The following is a 20,027-nucleotide window of genomic DNA, read 5'->3' on the forward strand; positions in this document are numbered from 1 at the left end:
GACCCTGCAGGCAAGCTTGGCCAAGTATCTGTGCTGGGCCAGGAATCTCTAGTAGCCTACCCACTCTGCACTGGTGTGGGCCAGGCAGCTCCTAAAGAAGGGAGCATTGCTTACCGCCACATCTGTCCTTCCCATTCTAGCAAGCTCCAGAAAGGGGACTCCCCACGCCGCAAGTCCTCCAGAGGTAAATGCTCCAACCACACCTGATGCCCTTCTTTCTTTGGCTTTGACTTTCCCTCAAACTCTCAGCCACACTGGGGTGGAGGTGGGGATAGGGAGCCTAACTCTAGGCTCAGGTGTCGTCCTCCTGAAAGGGCTCCCCAGCCTGCCTTCTTAGCACGGCCTCTCCTCTCCCCTCCGGCTCCTTCAAGGCCCCTCAGGTGCTGTTTGCAGGAGAAAAAAACTGTTTCCATATCCGCTTGCATCTAACTAGAAATCACCATTTATAGCCCAAAGACCTTATCTGTAGGTTATTCACCCCAAGGTTCCTTCCTGCTGCTGCGGGTTGGTGTCCGTGGCAGGAGGGGTCGCTGTGAGGCAGCTGGATCAATTTTCCCATCACCCCTAGACAGTAATAGTAATGGCTGCTCTATAGTAAATGCATACTACGTGCTAGATCCGGTGCTAAGGGCTTTACAGAGCTTCTATTCATACTCTTTATGATCAATTTAAAAGAGAGGTGTTCCTATTACCCCATTTTATGGACGAGAAAACCCAAGAATAGAGAGATTGAAGTTTCTCCCTCAGGGCTGCACAGTTGCCTTCGGGAGTTGGACTTTGAACCTGTATCTGTTTGACTCTAGTGCCTTTTAACACTAGACCATATTCCTGGTAGCACTGCCCTATTCCCAGAGGACCGAGGTACCACACAGTGGGAACCCTGACAGGGGGCCACCTCATGACGGGGTGCTGGGAAGTCTTATGTATCTTTAGTCCCCACTGGGGTGAGCCGGAGTGCTGCTGCCCAGGGCAGCCCTACCTGACTTTCTAGATCCACCCTACGAGATGTTTTTGGCAGACCGCAGTGCCTGCTGTATGCTTGCCCTGGGCTGGGCCCCAGGGATACAAACGCAAAGGCACAGCCCTTGCTCCTGGAGCTCCCTGCCCTGATGGGAGAGGGGGATACATGGGTGGGCTCTTCATGTGCCCGGCCCTTTGGGAGAGCTGGGTGCAGAGCATGGGAGTGCGGAGGGGGTGCTCTGAATAGAAGGGGGCATTTGTCCCAACTCCTAAGTCCAAGGACTGTAGTTGAGGCTAAAAGCCATTCCAGCCTCAGTGAAATCAGATTCCAAACCTGGGCAAGAACGACTTCTCTGGGGGAGCAGCCCAGAAAAAGCCTCCAGGGTCCGGGAGCGGGCTGGCCAAGCCAGGGTGCTGAGCCCCGCTTCCCTCTGCTCTGTGCTACCCACCCCTGTAGAAATAGCAGCACGATGGACCTGACACTCTTCGCAGCTGAGGCCATCGCCCTCAACCGCCAGCTTTCTCAGCGTGAGGAAGACGAGCTGGCAGAGGAGTCTGAGTCCTTCGTTGAGGGCCTCTGCTCTGTGAGGCTTTCCCCGCCCTGCAAGTCACGCCTGGCCCGCCGGAGGGCCTTGGCCCAGGCAGGCCGCAGCGGCGACCCAGACCCGTGCCCAACTCCAGCCGCACTCTGACCCGCCCCAGCCATGGCTTCCCCAACCACGGCCTGCCCAGGAGTGACCAGAGTCTGCAGAGTAAGCCGAGGAAGCTGCTGTGTGGCTCCATCATGTCAAAGGCCCTGAGGTTCCCACCCAACCCCCTATCTCCCCAGAGTCCTCAAGGAAAAAGCTCCATCCAAAAGGGTTGTCTTTGAAAAGGAAAGCAATCACTTGTCACTTTGCATAATCGCCCGCAGCAGGGACATCTCTCCACTGGGCTCCTGCCCACCTGCTCACTCGCCTGCAGATCCAGGATCCTGCCTGCTCTCCCGGGCCACGGCCAGTGGCGGCAGCGGCTGGGGCTGTGGCCCTCAGGGAGCCAGCCTTGAAAAGTGGAGGTTGACAGAGGCTCGTTCCTCTCTCTGCACTGTCACCCCCCCACACACACCCCACCCCTTCCTCTGTCCTCCGGATGTTCTCCCCTGGGCTGAGCAAAGCCATCCACTCAATTCCAGAAAGGGCAGGGAGCCTTCTGCATTCAGAAGGCCAGATCAGTCTTCCAGTCTGCAGCGCAGGAGAAGCGCAGAATCTTTGCCGGGACCGAAAAGTGTCCCTCATTCATCATCCTCTTCCTTGTTGGGATTGCTGCTGAAGTCCGTATTAATTCGTTTTTAAAAAAAAAAAAAAAATGTTTGTTTTTTTAACCATGCACTTCCAGCAACTATGGGACTTCACACTCCCACTGCAAGCCGGTGGATTTTCCAGAACATGTCATGGCTTGCTCTTCCTTGAATGACCATGCATGTGAAAGGTTTTATTCCGCTGTTTCCTATTATTCTAACTGGTTTTAAGCTGTTAAGGTGACCAGTGACTCAGAGGCTGTGTCTGCTGGAGGGCAGCACCAGTCCAGGGCAATTAGAAGGGGCTCCGTGCCTGATGGGGGCCCAGACCGCGGGCAGCCCTGGGCCCGAGCCAAGAGCCGCCTGGAACCAGAGAGCCTGAAGGCGCATCTGGCCTCCAGGAAGTTGAGTGCCCAGCTGCCTAGAGAACATGGGACTGTACAAGTCAGACGGACACTTACACAATACGACAGTGCTATTACACGATGTGCTTGTTTTAATAAAACTGTTTTAAATTCTAGCTGTGGTCTTTCTGGTGGTCCTTTCTTGCCCTGTAAACCTGAGAGGGAGATGGGCCTTCTGGAGAGGGGCCGAGTGTAGCCCCGTGGGGAGAAGGTGCCCCTCATCGGGACTGTCTAAATCTAGCCCCTCGTTGGATCAAAACAAGGTGAAGGAGAGATCATTGCTTTTCTTTTTTAGGGGAGGGAATGAAGTTCATCAACATTTATCAGTCTCCTATTCTGTGGCAGGACCCAGAGATGAGTGAGAAACAGCCTCTGTCCTGTAGGGTCTCCCCATCAGGTAGGAAGACCGACATCAGCAACCATCACACAAACCGGCTTCAAAAAAATGCCTTAGTAGGTGTGTCCTGTGCCCAGGCCAGCCACGCGCCCAAGCAGGAACGAAGGTCCGCTCTGTCCAGAGCAGCACTAAGCCTTTCTTGAGGATCCGTTGTGTTCCCAGGACTTACCAGAGTCGGAACAAAGAAAAATGGTGCCTCACAGCCACAGCTGTCATGTTCATCGTGCAAAGGGCTTCCATGTGTTTTGTCCCCTGTCACCCTCAGAACTACACTTGTGAGGGCTGGGGTGGGACGGGGAAGTTCCCAAGGAGGAGCAGGAGGGAGGTCTGAGGACCAAGGCAGTGGAAGAGGTGCTGCTGGCAGCTTCTCTGGGGAGAGGGGAGGTGGGGTCAGGGGCTCCTCACTCTAGGAGCCATCCTGAGGCATCAAAGCCTCTGTATTGACGCTGACATCCTTTCTGTTGACAGTCTTCCCTTTGCAGCAACTGATAGGTCCCCCAGTGATAGGTCCGTGATCAAAGGAGAGAGACTGATACAAAGCGAAGGTCAAGCAAAGCTTTATTTCGTGCCAAGCATCGAGAGAGGGCGACCCCTCCCTGCCTTACAGACTGACTTTTATAGAGCAAAGGCCATGTGGTTGGGCCTAGCCACACACAGGTGGCCAATGAGATTGTAACACACACAGAAAGCTACACAGTCGTGCTAGGTCACACGCGGGTGGCCAATTGAATTACAATTCACCCCATAGTAGCTATTTGAACTAGCCTATCACCATGGTCAGAATTGGCGCCCAAAAGGCGGGGTCCACACTCCCTGGTGGCTAGGGAAACAGTATGCGTGCCCCACTGATTGGATGTTTCCACCTGACCCAACTCATCCCTGCATTCGGCCTCACACCCCTTGTTCTCCCTGGAGGGGAATGAGCTGGAAGAAACAGGCCTGCAGATTCTAAGCCTTTTGGCCCAAAGCCTCCCAGTCCCTGGGGACTTGGAACCAGGGTATGAGTTTAGTCCTCCGGGTTGGCCAGCTGAAAGGTGATTTCCAGGGTCTTCCTGGACCAAGTGTCCCCACCCAGTTCTGGGTGCAGCTCCAGCTGGCTCTCAGGCCTCTGTGCCTTTGCTCAGGCAGCCCACCTCTACCAACCCACCTCCCCACCCCGGTCCACCTGGCAAGGCCCCTGTCATCCTTCATGGCTCTGCCTTAGTGCTCCAGTGTCTCCTCTGGGTTTGTTAGCATCGTCGTGCACTAAGCAACAGCTGCTGGCAGAGAAATGTCCAGGCGTTATCTTGCTTAGTTTCTGTAGCCATCCCGGGAGGTAAGCCACCCCACTTAGAAGAACTGAGCAGAGAAAAGAGAGAAAAACCCTGATGTACAGGTAGGAAGACAGAACTGGGATTCTTCCCAGAGACACTCGGGACCCAGAGCTAGGCAGCCCGGCTTCAGATCCCAGCTCTGCCATGTAACTAGCTTTGAACCCTGGGCAAGTTAGTGTCTGAGAGTGGCAGTTTCTTCAACCCAAAATCGGGGATACTAGTGCTTACTTTATGGTCCTGTTGTGAAATTACGGATTAATAAACGGGGAGAGGTTAGAGCAATTCCAGGCACACACAGCCAGTGCGCCATCGAGGGTTGGCTATGGCTGGTCCTTCTTACTCCTGTCTCCTCAGGGCGCAATCCCTCTACCCGGAGCCAGTGAGAAAGACAAGTTTCCCCTGCTTTCCTTCACTTGTGCGGGTGGAGATAGGTCTAGACTTTCCAGATGGGCCTGGCCTCCAGCCCTTTGTGGGGTTCTGCTGCTGCCTGGTTGCTCTGCCCCTCTGGGCAGGGGTCTCTGTCCCCAAGAGGCAGCCATAGTGCCAGGGGCAGAGTCTGCTTTTAGGGATCGGGGGTTCTGGGTTCTAGTCCCTCTGCCACTCTTCACTGGGTGATCTTGGGAAGTCCCCGACCCTTTTTGAGACCATGGGCCTGTCTCTGCTAGGCAGGGGGAGGTCTGGCAGACACACTGAGGGAGGGAGGCTCTGGGGCCCGGAACTGTGGTGGCCAGTCCCCTGGCTCTAGGGCTCAGGTGTGGGCTGGTCTCAGCCAGCCGGCACATCCTAGATCTCAGGCCTCCTGCCTCAAACCCAGTTAACAGGACTCCTGTCTGATCCCTGTCTGGGGGCCTGGGCACAGGCGCCAAGTCTTTTTCCCTCCAGATGTCTATCTGCCTGAGCTCTTGGGATCCCCTTCTCCCTCCTGGCTGAATGCCTCTCACCAGACCCCGCTCCTAAACAGCAGGGCCCTGGTCCTGTGCCAGCTACTCCAGCCGCTTAGGTCTGGAGGGGACGAGGAGCCAGGTCCCCCCTCAGCTGGCACTCTTGTTGCCATGGTAGCAGTTTCCTTGGAAGCCACTTCCCCGAGTTCAGCTTCTGAACAGTCTGGGAAAGCTGCCCGTCCCCCAGGGGACCAGTGCATTAATCATGCTCTTTTCCAGGGTCCTCACCCCACAAGGAAAATAAACAGAACTAAACCACGCTGAGGCCTTTTCGCCCAGTCTTCCTTCCCACCCCATGCCAGCCTCGGACTCAGCACTTCTGGGAAGGAAAGAGAATAGGCAGGCACTCCAGCCCGGGGCCTCTCCGGGAAACAGATTTTGAGGCAGAACTCAGCTGTGACCCGTGGCCCACCCGCTGCCCACCCACCACCCCGAGTCCAGAGGCCTAGGGGACCCAGGCTTCAGCAAGGAGGGCCCCAAGGCTTGTGAGGTGGGGAACAGGTGGGGCTATCAGCCTCTAGTAACTCGGGCTTCCATCTTCTTACCTATTATAGGAAGCACATCATCCAAGGACAAACTTGTATTTTCTTTTTCACAGATGAAATAGCCTGTATCAAGGAAAGAATAACCAAGCCGCCTCCTCTACATTCCAGTCAGCAGGACAGCAGGCATCACAAAGGTTTCAAGCAGCCTTTAATGACACTCCCCTGTCATGGGAAAAGATGTGAAGGCCTTGACTGAACACAAGGTCTCCCTCTGATGGTGGGGTTGCCAATTTCTCCCACCTCAAATAGGACAAGTCAGAAATCCAGGGACAGAGAAATGCTAGGGGACTTCCCAGCTGAGCACGGAATGGACACTGAGGTTCTAGCAAGAACTCTGGGGCCATCCTACCACTCCCCACGTCTCAGTTTCCCCATCTGTTCTCTAAAGGAACTTGGATGGGTTTGTCCTTCTGTGATCTTGTAACTGATCATGGTTTACTGTGTCTCTCCTCCATATTTCCTCCTCTGACTGCGGGCCCTGAGGGATTTACAATGTCAAAAAACAAAACAAAAAAGAAAACCCTCTAATTTAGAACTTGGTCTTGTTTTTAGAGGTTAGAGTGCTCTTCTGGGATCTGGAGCTCACAATGCACAGGTCTCCCTGACTCCAGCCTCTGCCATCTCCATCCCCCTCCACCAGATGGGCAAAGTGCGGTTCAGGAGGTGAGTGGCTGGTCCAAGTCCCACAGTGTGAGGCACCCTGTCCTGCTGACAGTGTGGGGGCCACCTTCAGCCTCACACCCCGCCCAGCCAGAGTTATGCAAACACTTAATGGGGGTGAGGGGGTTGAGATTCCTAAAGCTCAACATCTCAGGAACCCATTTTCCTAGACAATTATTTTGACAGCTCCTTCTAAAACTAGTCAGTGGGAGAGCAGTTATGTGTGACAGAGACATGGGCTGTCATTTGATACCTAATTAGAGGAATAATCAGATCTCATCCCGGAGAGAGGCACAGGGGACGTTGGCAGCAGCACCTGGAGCTGGGAAATGCCCACCTCCAGGGGCTTCTTCTTATGGGGGCCAGAAACACAGCCAGGGGGGCCCACTGGTGCTCTGCAGTCACCCCTCCTCTCCACATACCTTTGAGTTCACACGTCTTTGCCCAGGCCCCTCTCCAGCCTCCTTGTGGTGCCTTCCCTTCACTAAAGCTCAGTCTGGTGACCTTGGCCTTCTCAGTTCCCCACCCCCACCCAAAGAATGCCCCTTGTTAGAGATGGAGGTTCCATGGTGCCCACGGCCCTCCTCTGTGGTGACCTGAGCTGGTCATGCAGGTCCAGGCCCTCCCTGAGCTCTGCCTTATGTTCAGGCAGAACACAGAGAAGCTCACTCCCTGAACCAGCCCTTGTGGGGCTGATGATCTACAGAGGAAACAGAGAACAAGGGCAGGTGGTGGGGACATGGGAGCAGCGGTAGGCAGCCCACCCACTCAGGCACCATCAGGAATGCCTTTACAGAGCTGGGGCTGGCCGAGTAGGGTCCTGCAGGATGAGAAGGCATTCCCCAGACAGCGGGGGCTAAGCAGACACTCAGCAGAAGGGCAGTAGCAGAAAAGGGGAGGAACGAGGGGCAGGGGGTCGCTGTGGAGGCAGAGGACTGTGACCTGGCTCTGTTGGGTGGCAGACATTGTGGGGAGACCGAGGCATGCAAACAGAGGCCAGTGGAGCTAGTGATGGGACCCTGGGAATAGTGCCCAGGTGCCTAGGTGCAGGCATAGGACCAGGTCCAGATTTGGGGATCAGGGAGGCCCTGATGCATCAAGGGCCCTAGAAGAGCTGGGTCTGGGGGTGGGAAAGGGCAGGGCTGGGCTACCACTGCCTAGCCTTGACCTGGGGGGTCCTACAAGTAGGTCAGACAGGCTGGGCAGAGGAAGTCAGGAGGTGCTAGCCCTGTCCCAGTTAGCTGACCCTGGCCACTGGCACCCAGTCCCTGCCAATCCTTCTCCCCATATTTGTTTTCCTCCTACCCCATTCCCCACACCACTCTGCTCCCTGCTTTTCCTTCTCAGCCCCCCACCAAGGATCCCAGGAGGACTGAGAGGGCTCACTCTCCCAGCCTACTGGCAATTAAGGGGGTAGATACCAGCCTACCTGAGGAGAAGGAGGTCCCCTGAGATCAGCCTCAAACCAGGACCCCTCAACCCTGCTCCCCCTAAGAGACCAGAGGTTGACAGGCTGGGGAGAGAGGCAAGGGGAGAGCAGGAATTCAGAGGAATACCTCTTTCTCTCCTCCCATGCCAGTCACCATTCCTGTCTCTTGAGCCTCCTCCAGGTCCCCTCCCATGCCTGCCTCTGAGTCCCTGAGTAGAAGCCCCATGTGCCAAACGGCAGATGGGCACAGAGGGTGCCCTGAGCATGTAGCCAGGGAGTGCCCTCACATCCCTGGCTGCTAAGCTCCACGTGAAGCCACCAGTCTATCCTGCCCCCTCAGGAAGCAGCAGCAGAACCTGGGCTGAGGGCCCCAGTGGGCCTCTGGGGCCCGAGGCAGCTCACATTGCAACCTCATGAATAACGCAGGGCCTCCCAGCTGCCTGCGTCTCCGAGGAACCTGTGTCCCCTGCACCGACCGCCTCCACTGCTTTAAACTTTCATAGGCTAAGGCCCAGTGGCAGCAGAGCCAGCTCCAGGAGGCCAGGGCCCAATGTCCTGGGCAGGGGAGCTCAGGCAAAGCTCTCCTAATAGGAAGATAACAGGGGGGACCTGGTGGGCCAGGCCTGGCTCTCCAGGACATTGACAGTCAAGGCAGGAGTGATCAGGCCAGAGTCTCAAGAATGGCCTCCAGATTCAGGGGCCTTCACGGTAGGAGGAGTAGGCTGGTGTGACCTGGCAGGGATCCTAGGTCAAGGCGCGGCTGGGGGCCCCCAGGAGAGCTGTGAGATAGGGTTACCAGGGCTGAATCCTCCTGCCCAATTCCCACTCTGAAGGGGGAGCACCCACAAAGACACATCCAAAAGGACCGAGACTTCCAGGGCTTTCCTTGGGACAGGCCCCACTGGCTGCAGACAGTACCTGAGTAGACCTGCATGGACATCCCCATCAGCAGCAGAGACTTCCGCTGCCTACAGCTGGCCTGCGTGGGCCTCGGCCTGGTGGCCGGCAGCATCATCATCGGCGTGTCTGTGTCCAAAGCTGCAGCTGCCGTGGGTGGCATCTTTATTGGCGCCGCCGGTCTGGGTGAGCAGGTGCTGGGCATGGGGAGGCGAGCAGGGGTGCGGTCAGGTGAACAAGAAATGGAAGGAAGGGCTGGTTCAGCAGGAATTGTCTGGGGAGGATGGAGGTTAGAGGTGTGAGCAAGGCAGCTACTGGGGTACGGGGAAGCAGAGGAGGCTTGCGGTGACATTCCTTCTGCCGGGAATAAGGACACTGTGGAGAAGGGTTGCCACAGGTCTCTTCGGCTGCCCCTCCTCTGGCCCTTTAGTTCCAAGCCCTGGGCTCTTGGGGTTTTGGTGGAATTCATCAACCAGCTGGGGATGGGTTGACAGCAGGGCAGTTAAAAGAGGACAGAGGTCCCAGTGGGACACTCTCTGACCCAAGGTACGATCCAACTCAAAGGGTTACCTTTTCTTTCCTGGTATACCTTGGCAGGGCATCTGTCTGTCTATCCAGGCATCAGTCCATCTGTCTGTCTGGGCCAGTCCCACTGCTATCCCCATAATGATATTGAGTACCATCCCTTTCCCCACTCCCCTGGGGTAAAAGCAGAGCCAGAAGCAGCAGACTGGTTGGTTCTTGGCATCTGTACCTGCAAACTCTTTCCAAGGCCACAGACACTTGGTCTGGGGATGAAATGGGGGTGGACCAGGCACAGTCCACTGTTCTGCTAAGCCCTCCCCAGGTCTGGGTGGGAAGGAGCCTGCTCAGGAGCTCCCAGTCCTGCCTTAGGGGAAGGTGGGGCAAAGGCAGTTGGTGGAGGGGATGTCCCCTGGACCCATTTCCAGCCCACTGAGAAGGACAGAAGCGAACCATGCTAATCACTGGGGCGGGCTGGAGCCAGGAGCGTGGGCCTTCACAGCCTGAGCCCCTTCCCCAGATAGGCACCACTCCCTGCCCTCCTTCTAGGGCTGGGTGTTGGGGAGCCGCCCCCTCCCAATACTCACACGCTCACATTGATGCACCCACAGTCCCAACCTGCACCCCCATGCTCCTCCCATGCACACCCGTATCCCCTCAAGAAAGCACTCCCAGGTGCACAGCCTGCCCACAGCTTCACGCAGCCGGCACTAAGCAGTCCCCTTGCCCATCACAGAACCCCTCTGTGTCTCTTTTCTCAGGGCTTCTCATCTTGGCCTACCCATTCCTCAAGGCTCGGTTCAGCCTGGACCACATTCTGCCTACCATAGGTGAGTCCTCTACCAGCCCCCAGCAGAGCCCGCTTCCGAGGACCACTGGTGAGACCCACTGTGTATAAGTCTGTGGCCCACTCTGGGGTGGAGCCCAGCCCCTGTGTGTGACTGCTCCTGGGTGTGGGCACGTGCACGCATGCGTGGTGTGGGTGTGATGGCGTTGCCATGACTACCATGCAGCAGACTCCAGCCTGTTGCTGCAAATACGCCTCAACCAGCTCAGAGCACCCAGAACTCCCGTCTCCCCCCGAGAGAGTTTCTAACTCCCCCAGAGCCTCCAAGGTCTCCAGATAAGCCCATTTCATACCTTGAGCCCCATAAACACCCTCTACCACCCCTAAGACCTCAGGACCCTTTATAGCTCCTTAACTCATCTCTGCCCCCCACACACGTTACCATCTCCATCAGTCCTGGGGGGTTTACATAGTCCTAGTTCTCCCCATGATGCGCACCTCCTTAAAAAGTCTGCCATCTTTCCCTTCAAGGACCCGTTTCTTCGAACTCCACTCCTAAATCAGCCCAGATCATGTGGGAGACCTCCAGGAATGTGGCAGAGCAGAAACAGCAGCAGGGATGGAAATGAGACAGCAGGAAGGACTTCCCTTCCCAAAGCAGGACTTGATTTGACAATGGCTTAGTAACCAGGGTCCTTGGGGCGGTCTTATTCCACAGGGAGCCTGAGAATCCACCCCCACCCAGGGCCAGACCATGGCGAGGGAAGATCCAGTGCCAATGGCAATAAAGAGGGTAAGTTAAAAAAATTCCAGAGTCCATCTTCTGTCTTTGCTCTCTGGCTGAGCAGCTCTGTGGGACCCTGGAAAAAGCCTTGAGAGACACACAGGAGAGATGTCCCCAGTTACTGGGAGCCAGCAGATCAGGCAGTTCTCCCATGTGTTTGGTCAAAACCCTTCTTGCTCCAAGCTGAGATGGGCTCCTCTTGTTTGACCTCAGGCCTTCTCCATCATGCCCAACATGGACACTGGGAGCCTCTCTAGGTCCCATGTCCCAGTTCATGTTTTCACTCTCTTCTCCAATGATGGAATCCAACTCTCAGAGCTGGTACCTGAAATGAAACATCTTCCTCCTCTCCCATCTCCACACACCAGAAAATTCTAGGGCAGGAGTTTCTCAAAGATGGCGCCAGCCTACAGCGGCCACCCACCAGTGATAGGACGCCTAATGCCAGCATAAGGTCCCCTTCCAGACCCTGCTCCAAACACTTTACATGTATTAGTTTGTTCCATTCTCAAAACAACCCTATGAGGGAGAGACTATAATTAAGCCCACTTTATATGTAGACCAACTGAGGCATAGGGAGATTAAGTAAGGCAACCAGGAAGTGGTTGGGCCAGACCTAAAACCAGGTACTCGGTCCCAGAGTCCTCTCTCTAACCGCGCCCCACCATGCTGCTGTCCTCTTGAAGGGCCATTCTGATCATCTCTGCCTCTTTAAGTTCAGCTGAAACTGTCCCCTGGGACTCCCCTCTCTCCCCGTTGGTCCCTCTGGGTTGCTCTGCCCCAGAGTCAGTCTACTCAGGCAGTCCTATCCTGGTCTGTCCCCCAGGAGCCCGCAGCAGCCTGTCCACGGTGAGCAGAACACTGGAAAAGCTGAAGCCAGGGGGGCGGGGGACTGGGGAGGGCTGAGGCAGGGGCTGAGGGTCTACACCCTGCCCTCCCTCCCTCCCTCCCTTCCTCCGTGCCTGCCTGCCTGCTACCTGGCTCTCACAGCCCTCCTGGGTCCAAACCAGAAGTAAACTGGGCCCTGGAGACACCAGCCCCACATTCGCCTGGGCAAAGCTCTTGCAGATGGATTCCTCACAGCCCGCCGGCAGGGCCTGAAGCGAGGCACCGCTGAACGTTCTACAGAGGGCCCTTGTGTCAGGCTTTTGCCCTGGATTTTCTCTCTGGACTGCAGCTCAGCAACCTCCCCTTTTTTGATCTACTGACTAGTTTCTCTGGAATTTGGGGCCAGAGATCCCTCAGTCCCTTGCTCCAGGCTGGCCACAGAAATGAATCACAGACTCACAGCAACCACAGATGGGATCCCTCGGCCCTTAAGGCCTGGCCCTGGGCCTATAGAGCTCACTGGCTAGATAGAGGGTCTGGACCAGATTCTTTCAGGTTCTCAAAAACTCTGGGCAACTCCTCAGGGACAGGCTCTTGGCAGCAGCAAAGCAGACAGGAGCATGGCCCGGACAAACAAAATGGTCACCGCCATAACACAGAGTCCCAGTGAGGCACCAACCTAGAGGCTTCCAGGAGGCAGTGGCTCCTGGGCTGAGTCCTAACCTGACACTCTTGTATGTGACTCCATCCTTCAACGCTTTTGGTGATCTAACTCCAGACAAGACCTCCAGCCTTCTCGTTTGTCCCCCACCCTCTCACGGCTCCTGAACAATCTCAAACATTCCAGCCTCCAAGCTTTGTCTTGTGTTCTGGAGGCCTCCCATTTTTCTCTGCCTATCAAAAGCCCCCACCTCCCGGGTCTGGGTTGCTCAATTAAGTGTCTGCCTTCAGCTCAGGTCATGATCCCAGGGTTCTGGGACTGAGTCCCACATCAGGCTCCTTGATCAGCAGGGAGGCTACTTGTCTCTTTGCCTGCAGCTCACCCTGCTTATGCTCTCTCTCTCTCTCTCCCTCTTTGTCAAATAAATAAACTCTTTTTTAAAAAATGTTAGTGGCTTAAATTTAATGGAAAAACAATCCCCAGTCTTTCCCTGGAGAGCCACGTCAAGGCCAACGTACCCACCGGGTTTGGGGTGAGGAGGACCTACCCAGGTGTGCATGGATGCTTGCAGATGTAGCTGCGCCTTCTCACGGCTCTTTGCTCCCCAACACCCTCGGGTTGGAGCACAGACTGACCTCCACAGAGCCATTTGCTCCATGCGGCCTCTGTCCTGGTTTCTGAGCAGGGGGACAAGCTGGGAAGAGTCTCATTCTTGCAGGACCAATGCAGATAACTCCTCCTCTCAGAAGCCTCCCCTGACCTCTCCGTGCTTGCCCATCTCCGGGGTTTCCGTCCATCACAACCCTCACCACTCTGAGTGGTCTCTGTCTTCGTCCTCCTCTTGAGAGCCTCGCCCAGAGGAGCAGGCCCACGGGTACCCAGCAAATGTCACAAAACCAAATCAAAAGTGGCAGAGACCACATCATTGTACAGATGGGAAAGCTGAGGCCCTCCAGAGAAAGGGACGCCTCAAGTCCTCCGGTGAAGGGTTGGACCGCCAGGCCTTGTATCCAGTGTTCTTCTCTCTCCCCACCCGAGCCTCTACCCGCTGCTGGACTCTGCACGGGGACCAACCGGCTGGCCATGGTGTGACAGGCCTCCACTCATAAATACTGGCCCATCATGGAGCCTGTGGTTCCTCCAGCCTCAGAGAAGTCCCCCTCCCTGCACTTCCCTCCTTTCCACTTCCCCCCTGCCTGCTCCCTCAACAGCATTATCATCAGTATAACCCAGGCCTGGGGGCCCCTCCTTGATCAGCAAAGAAACCCTTCCTCCTGTCCATCTTTGAACCTCACCTGAAGCGTCCCAGAACAATGACCAAGGTTGGAAGGAGTGGAAATGAGGGAAGTGGAGCCTGAGCTGTGGGGAGGAGGAGGGTGGCACCCCCTGATCCACCACCAAACCCTTCCCCAACATGATCTCCCCAAGGCAAGGCTTTGGTATCTTTGATGCCGGGCAGAGCCCGACACAGAGCTGTGTAGGGGATCAGAGCAGAATAACCTAAGGCATGAATGCATAAAAGGCAAGGGCTATGTCCACTGGGGAAGAACTAGGCAGGGGCCCTTGAAACCGGACCCCTGAGATCTCCTTTCCCCCAGTCTAACTGAATGTCCAGATCCATCCTCCCAAGCGTCTCTCCACCCCAATCCCCCCGCCCCTCAACCTGGTCACAGGAGTGGCCCATGCGGAGCTCATGCCCCTCCCCACCCAAGCTTTGGATGGTAAGTTTGGGCCAAGTGGGCAGGATGGTGTGGGAGGTCATGTTAGGGGGCAAGTGCTCTCTTTCCTCTGAGCAGCTCTGGAACCCTCCAATATTTCCACACAGAGTGAGCATGGGCAGGGACAGCTCATAGAACCCAGCTCTCCCAGCAGTCTGTTCAATAAATGAAATCAGTTCTGTCCCGCAGCCCTGTTCTGACCTCAATTGCAGCTATGCCCGGCTGGCCCCATGAGGTGGACAGAAAGCCAGTCCTCAAGGAAAAAAGTTGGGGAATGCAGACCTGGACACTGGATCTGACCTGCTGCGGTTTGGGAAGTTTAGGAAGTCTTCCTGAGGGAAGTGATGTCCCAGCTGCATGGTGAAGGTCGATCTGGAGTTAGCCAGGTGAAGGCAAAGTCAACCATGGCTCAGAGAACACACCGAAGTGGAGAGTGAGTGGTCCAGGCAGCCCCTTAGAGATCACAGCCCTGCTGGCCAATGGAAAGGATTGACCAGGCAGGGGCTGGAGTCTAGGGATGACACACCCTGCCTCTGCATCCCCTACAGCCCCTGGGCATGGAGTGAGGGGCAAGAGGCTGCAGGGCCTTGCACCTCCTTGTCCTCTGCAGCCAAAAGAGGAGGCAGGGCCCTCTTCGCAGGGCCACGGTCAGGAGGGAGGTTGCCCAGCACAGGGTTCGCATCAGGAAGGGTTTTTGAATGAATAAGCAAACGAATGAAGGCAGAGGCTGGAGGAGATGCTCTTCCGGCTGAACACCTCCAGGTTCTAGAAATCAGTGCCTCAGTCTCCTACCGAGTCCTCCCTCCCCACCCCTCACCCCCCAATAGGTCCTTACAGACCCCACTGGGAGACAGTGTCGCCTCCAGGAAGGGGATCGTGGCCACACCCCATTCTGGGGGGCGGGGGATTGGTGGGCGGCGATTGGGGAAGGGTGGCTGAAATCAAGCCCCTTCCCCCAGAAGCCTCCCTGCCCTCAAGAGCTCCACCTCCGCCCCCTCCAGGGAAGGTGGGGGAATCCGTCAGGGGCTGCAGACGGAATGATGCCACCTACGTCCCTCGCTCCAGAGTGGGAACGTCTGCAACCCAGGTCCCCCAAAGTCCGGGCTGGAGACCGCGGGAGTGCTGGGAGCTCAGTGCCAGGTGCTAGATGCCGCCGAACTAGAGGAGGGAAGGGGAGGGGGCGGTGCTGAGCGAGATAGGGGAAGACACTCCTTGAGAACGCCGCTGATCCCGGAGCGGAGGGGTCCAGCGGCCGGCCGCAGCGAAGCGGCGGAGGGGCGCCCGGAACCCGCCGCCCGCGGCCTCTAGAGGCCCGGCAGCCTGGGCCTGCGCCCCCTACCCCTGGCGCCCACACGTTCGTCCCCGGCCCCCCATCCCCAGCCTGGGGGATCCTGCCCTCCTGCTGGCCTGGGCTGCTCCGACAAGCGTCCGTCCCACCGTCTCAGGCAAGTGAAAGCCCTACGAGTTGTGGGAGGTGGGAGGGGGCCAAGGGGATGAGACCAGCAGGAGAGGGCTGCCAGGACAGGGCTGCCAGGACGGGTGTCTTTAGGGAATGGAGGTCAAGCTCCATCCAGCCTGAAACCCCAGCAGAACGGAGTAGTGCCCAAACAAGAGGTCAGGGACCTGTAGCCCAGGACTGGATTTTCCGAAAATAGATGAGAAAGACATAGAGAGAAACAGGAGAAGGGGACATACAGCATGCGGTGGCTACCTTGGGCCCCCTCTGCTTGACCCTGATCCCTCCCTGCTCTATAACTCAGCCAGAATCTGCCCCAGGACCTACCTCCAGTCGCTGCTCCGTGGACAGCCATCCCCTCCCAAGGCCCAGAGTGATCAGGGAGTCAGAGAGAAGTAGACAGAGTCACTTCAAGACCAGGATCCAGGAGAAACCAGGAAGGCAGGACACCCCTGTGACCAACTCCTCTCTTCCCCATTTGTCTAACCAACATACTCCACTGTGACCGTAGCAGCACACAAGGGGGACAGAATGCTGGTCCTCCAGGAAAAGTGCTGGAGGACACAGGCCGGGACACCTGACTTGACCTGCTGACCCCGGGAGTTAGGGAAGGCTTTCTGGGGGAAGTGAAGTCTTGGGGGCACTCTGAGGGTTGAGCTGGAGTTAGCTAGGTGAAGGGAAAGCCAGCCTCGTTTCAGGCACAGGGGACAGAATGTCCATCTGACCACACCTGCTGAGTTCAGCTCCACTAGAGCACAATCCAGGGGGCCCACCTGGAAGAAGCCAGCCCAGAGGCAATAGTGAGGAGCCCAGGAAGGGTGCAGCCGGCTGGGAGAAATGGAGGAGGGGAGTGGGTGAGGAAGCAGGGAGACTGAAGAGGAAGGGATGGATTCCAGAGACACTCAAGAGGAGAGAATCTGCAGGGACTGGCGGTAGATTGGGTTGGAAACGCGTGGAGAAAAGCCTGGGGGAGGAGGGAGAGGGAGGGTGAAGCCTGGGTGTCTGGCTGGGAGTCTGGGCTTTGTGGCAGAAGATGAAGTTTAAGGAGCCTGTTTCGAAGAGGAAGGGAATGCTTCCAGAAGGGAGGGATCAGCAGGGCCAAAGTTGTGGAGAGGGCAGGTTAGCTAAGGACTGAACCTCGTCTGCTAATTTCAGCAATGAGGAGAGAGCAGCGTGATGGGACAGAAACCAGACCGGAGTGGAATGAGTCTTGTGGGGGTAAAGTGTAGACAGGTAGGGAGTATAGACAGAGCTTTGAGTAAGGGAAAGGGAGTGGAGGTAGATGTGGGGTTGAAGGGGGGTCTGGACTGGAGGGTCATGAGTGTCTCCAGGAGGAGGTGCGGTCACAGTGGGGGGGCTGATGAGCACTGACTGGGTGGAGGGAGGGTCCCCAGGAGGCTTGAAGCCCTGAGTGGTGCCAGAGATGCGCCGGTGGGTGGTTTTCTTCTCACCCACTTGCCTTAGCAGTTTGGGCAGAGCCTTGGAGGAAGCAGAAAGCCCCACTGAGGCCAGGTGGAGGCTCTGCTGGGCGGCTTCGGCAGAAGGACCAAGGAACTAAGGACAAAGGCAGAAGCTGCAAGATAAGGTAAATTGCGAGGGAGTCATGGAAGTCAGGTAGTGTGCAGAAGGAAGTGGGGGCCCGAGACTCGCGGGGGGGATGCCGAGAGCTCCAGGACTGCCCCAGATCTGAGAGCAGTCAGAGAAGGAGGCAGTACAGTGTCATGGCCAAGAGCACAGGTTTGGAAGCCGTACCGCCTAGGTGTGAATCCCAGATCTGCCACATCTTCCCACCATGTCTATGACCCTGGGCAAGTGATGCAACCTCTCGGAGCCTCTGTGTCCCCATCTGAAACAGTGGTGGCGAAAGCATCTGCCCATAGACTTTCAGGGCACTGATCTGAGATGACACAGAACATACACAAAGGGCTTCAAAGAGTGTACAGCACACGGTAGGTGCTGTCCAGCTGTTTCTCTAGTGGTAGCCGTGAGGGTATAGTCAAGGGTAGGATGGCTGGGTTTCTCAGAGCTGGAATGGCTCATGGTGCTGACAGGGGTGATGAGACCCTGGGTGGGGGTACGGGGATGAGGGAGAGGGTCGCTGAGATGGAATGGAGGAATTGGGCCCTGGAGATGAGAAGCCAACAAAGAGGGCACAGGATGGGCAGTTGTGTCAAGGAGGCCGAAGTCTCTCGGAGCTGGGGGGGAGGACTTGGGCTAGAGGGCAGGAAGGCCACCTCCACAGCAGGCAGCCGGCAGTCCTTCCGCCTACCCCTCCCACTAGCTCCAGGCAGAGGGGAGGGGAGGGGAGGCAGAGGCCCAGACTGAGGCTGGAGATCCAAATCTGGCCACAGACATGGCCCCTGCTGGGGACTGTGGCACAAACAGTCTGGTGGGCAAGTCAGTGAGCACCGGGGCAGGCGAGGAGAGCGGGAGGCGTAGGGCCGCCAGGAGTGCCTCGCCTGCCTCAGTGCAGACTTGGTCCGATAACTGCAGAGCTGGGATCCCTGCAGAGTGTAGGGTCCCTGGGGCCCCTCAGCTATGCAGGAGGCTGGATCCTGTGAGGCGGGCAGAGATCATCTAGGCCAGACTCCTGCCTTCCCAAGAGCAAACCTGAGCCCCAGGGAGGGGACCTTCAAGTCGCTTGCCTGTTGCAAGCATGGGGACCCACTGTAAAGGGGAGGGTGCCATCAGGGCAGCTAGAATGGAACCCCCATTACCCCTAGCATAGGCTCCAGCTCTGCTTATCACCAAATTGCCCCCCCTACACACACACACACACACACACACACACACACACACACACACTCCCAGGGGAAGAGAACTCCGGAGCCCCTCTACTGGACAGCAGCTCATTTCCACTGGACAGGCAAGCAACCAAGAGAGTGTCTGTGTGCTGGCTTGTGTCTACAGCTCTCAGGATGTGCAACCTCTGTGTTTGTGTTTCTGAGTATGTCTGCTCACTGAGCGTGTGTGTGTATGTGTGTGCACGTGCATGCACACACACGTGTGCCCACGCACTCAGGGATTAGGATGATGGGACCCAGGGGTCAGATACGGGAGCCGGGAAGCCACACCTTCAGACCTCCCCCTCAAGCCTCAGTTCCAGCTTGGGGAATGTGTGAGGGGGCAGGGGGAGCCTGGGGGGTTGACTGGGGTAGGGGTGGCAGCAGCTCTTTGGGCTCTGGGGAGGCAGAATTGAGCCTGCAGAAGCTGAGAGCGTCCGGGCTAGTGAACAAGCCAGCACTGAGTAATGGAGGTGTGGGAGGCTCCCCGAGGACAGGGAGAGGTTTGGGGGTAGAGAGTATGCTAGAAATGTTGGGGGCCTGGGAGTTGGCCAAGACTTTCAGGGACTGAGGGGGAACAGAAGCGCTAAGTTTAAGGGGAACAGAGGGGGTCACAGTGAGGAGTAAAGAGCCAGACTGAGCAAACAAGGGACTCGATCCCACCTGGAGGAGAGCGGCTGGGACTAGCAGCTACTGCCTGGCCTGAAGCCCCAACCCCTTCGTCCAGAAGCTCCTGAGCACTTGGAGTAGGAACCTGGGGTTGGGCGGCCTGGCCGCTGCCCCTGGTCAAGCAGCTCGTGTCACAGGACACAGACCTCCCAGATCCATGATCTGGGCGGGGGGTGGGGGGTGGCCAGCAGACCTGAGGGGGCTTCAGGCAGAGACTCCCTTTTCCAGGGGCTCTCACCTCCCCCTTCTGAAGACCACCCTCCTTTGGCCCCAAGCTTGTTGACAATTAGCTGGATAGTAATACTCAATTACTACATTTTTTTATCAAACATCTCTATACCCTCCTGTAAGCAGAAATTCTGGTATAGGGGAAACATGGGCTTTTCAGCCTGACAGATCCGGGTTTGAACCCCAGCTTTAACTTGTTACAACTGAGTAAACCAGGGAAAGCTCCTTCCCTTCTGTGAGCCTTGGTTTCCTCCCAATGTCCTGGGTTCGGATCAGCAGCTCACAAGGTTGTAGTGAAGATTCCCAGTATTAGCAGAGGGAACGTGCTCAGCACAGAGTCCCTAGAGAGTGACCAGAACCCCTGAGCAGCCGGTAGCTTCTCAGGGGGAGTGACTTAATCCCAACCCAAAACAAAAAAACAGCCATATCACAGATCAATGGACCATTTTTCAGGAACCTTTTGATATTTTGACAGTAATTTCTGAAAAGCTTCCCATTTTCACCTCCATAACCACCCTAGTTGAGTGAGACAGCAGGTTAAGTTCAGAGAACAACCCAGTTAAACCTTCCCCTGCATTCTGACAGCTGAGGTCAGGAAAGGGGCACAACCCTCCCAAATTGCCCACCCAAACCAAAGTCAAGAGTCTTGGTCATCTGAGGCTTGGCCTCTAGTGTCTGCCTCTGCCCCAAAGTGCTTCTGGTCTGGACTCCCAAACAGAGACCACAAGGCCCCTCCTGCCAGAGGCAGGACAGCAGGGAGGGTGACTCC

At 56.6% G+C, this 20,027-nt stretch overlaps 2 protein-coding genes across 9 annotated transcripts in view; both read left to right on the plus strand.

Annotated features, from left to right (window-relative positions):
- The window catches only part of MKNK1 (MAPK interacting serine/threonine kinase 1), a 42,604-nt gene extending 39,848 nt beyond the window's left edge, over positions 1-2,756 (plus strand). For 7 of the 8 annotated variants that reach the window (XM_047726328.1, XM_047726334.1, XM_047726329.1 and 4 more), the window contains 2 exons: positions 141-184; positions 1,418-2,756. In XM_047726328.1, the coding sequence (XP_047582284.1) occupies positions 141-184; positions 1,418-1,652 (279 nt within the window). In that variant the 3' untranslated portion in view covers positions 1,653-2,756. The remainder of the gene's footprint in view (positions 1-140; positions 185-1,417) is intronic. The other variant, XM_047726333.1, reaches the window with a different exon arrangement.
- Positions 2,757-8,857: 6,101 nt separating this feature from the next.
- KNCN (kinocilin) lies at positions 8,858-11,821 on the plus strand. Its single transcript, XM_047724940.1, has 4 exons — positions 8,858-9,008; positions 10,106-10,174; positions 10,850-10,924; positions 11,742-11,821. Exons 1-4 carry the CDS (start codon positions 8,858-8,860, stop codon positions 11,819-11,821), a joined length of 375 nt encoding a protein of 124 aa, XP_047580896.1.
- The last annotated feature ends 8,206 nt before the right edge of the window (positions 11,822-20,027 follow it).

The sequence above is a fragment of the Lutra lutra genome, chromosome 4 (assembly GCF_902655055.1).
Source record: "Lutra lutra chromosome 4, mLutLut1.2, whole genome shotgun sequence".
Lineage (NCBI taxonomy): Eukaryota > Metazoa > Chordata > Mammalia > Carnivora > Mustelidae > Lutra > Lutra lutra.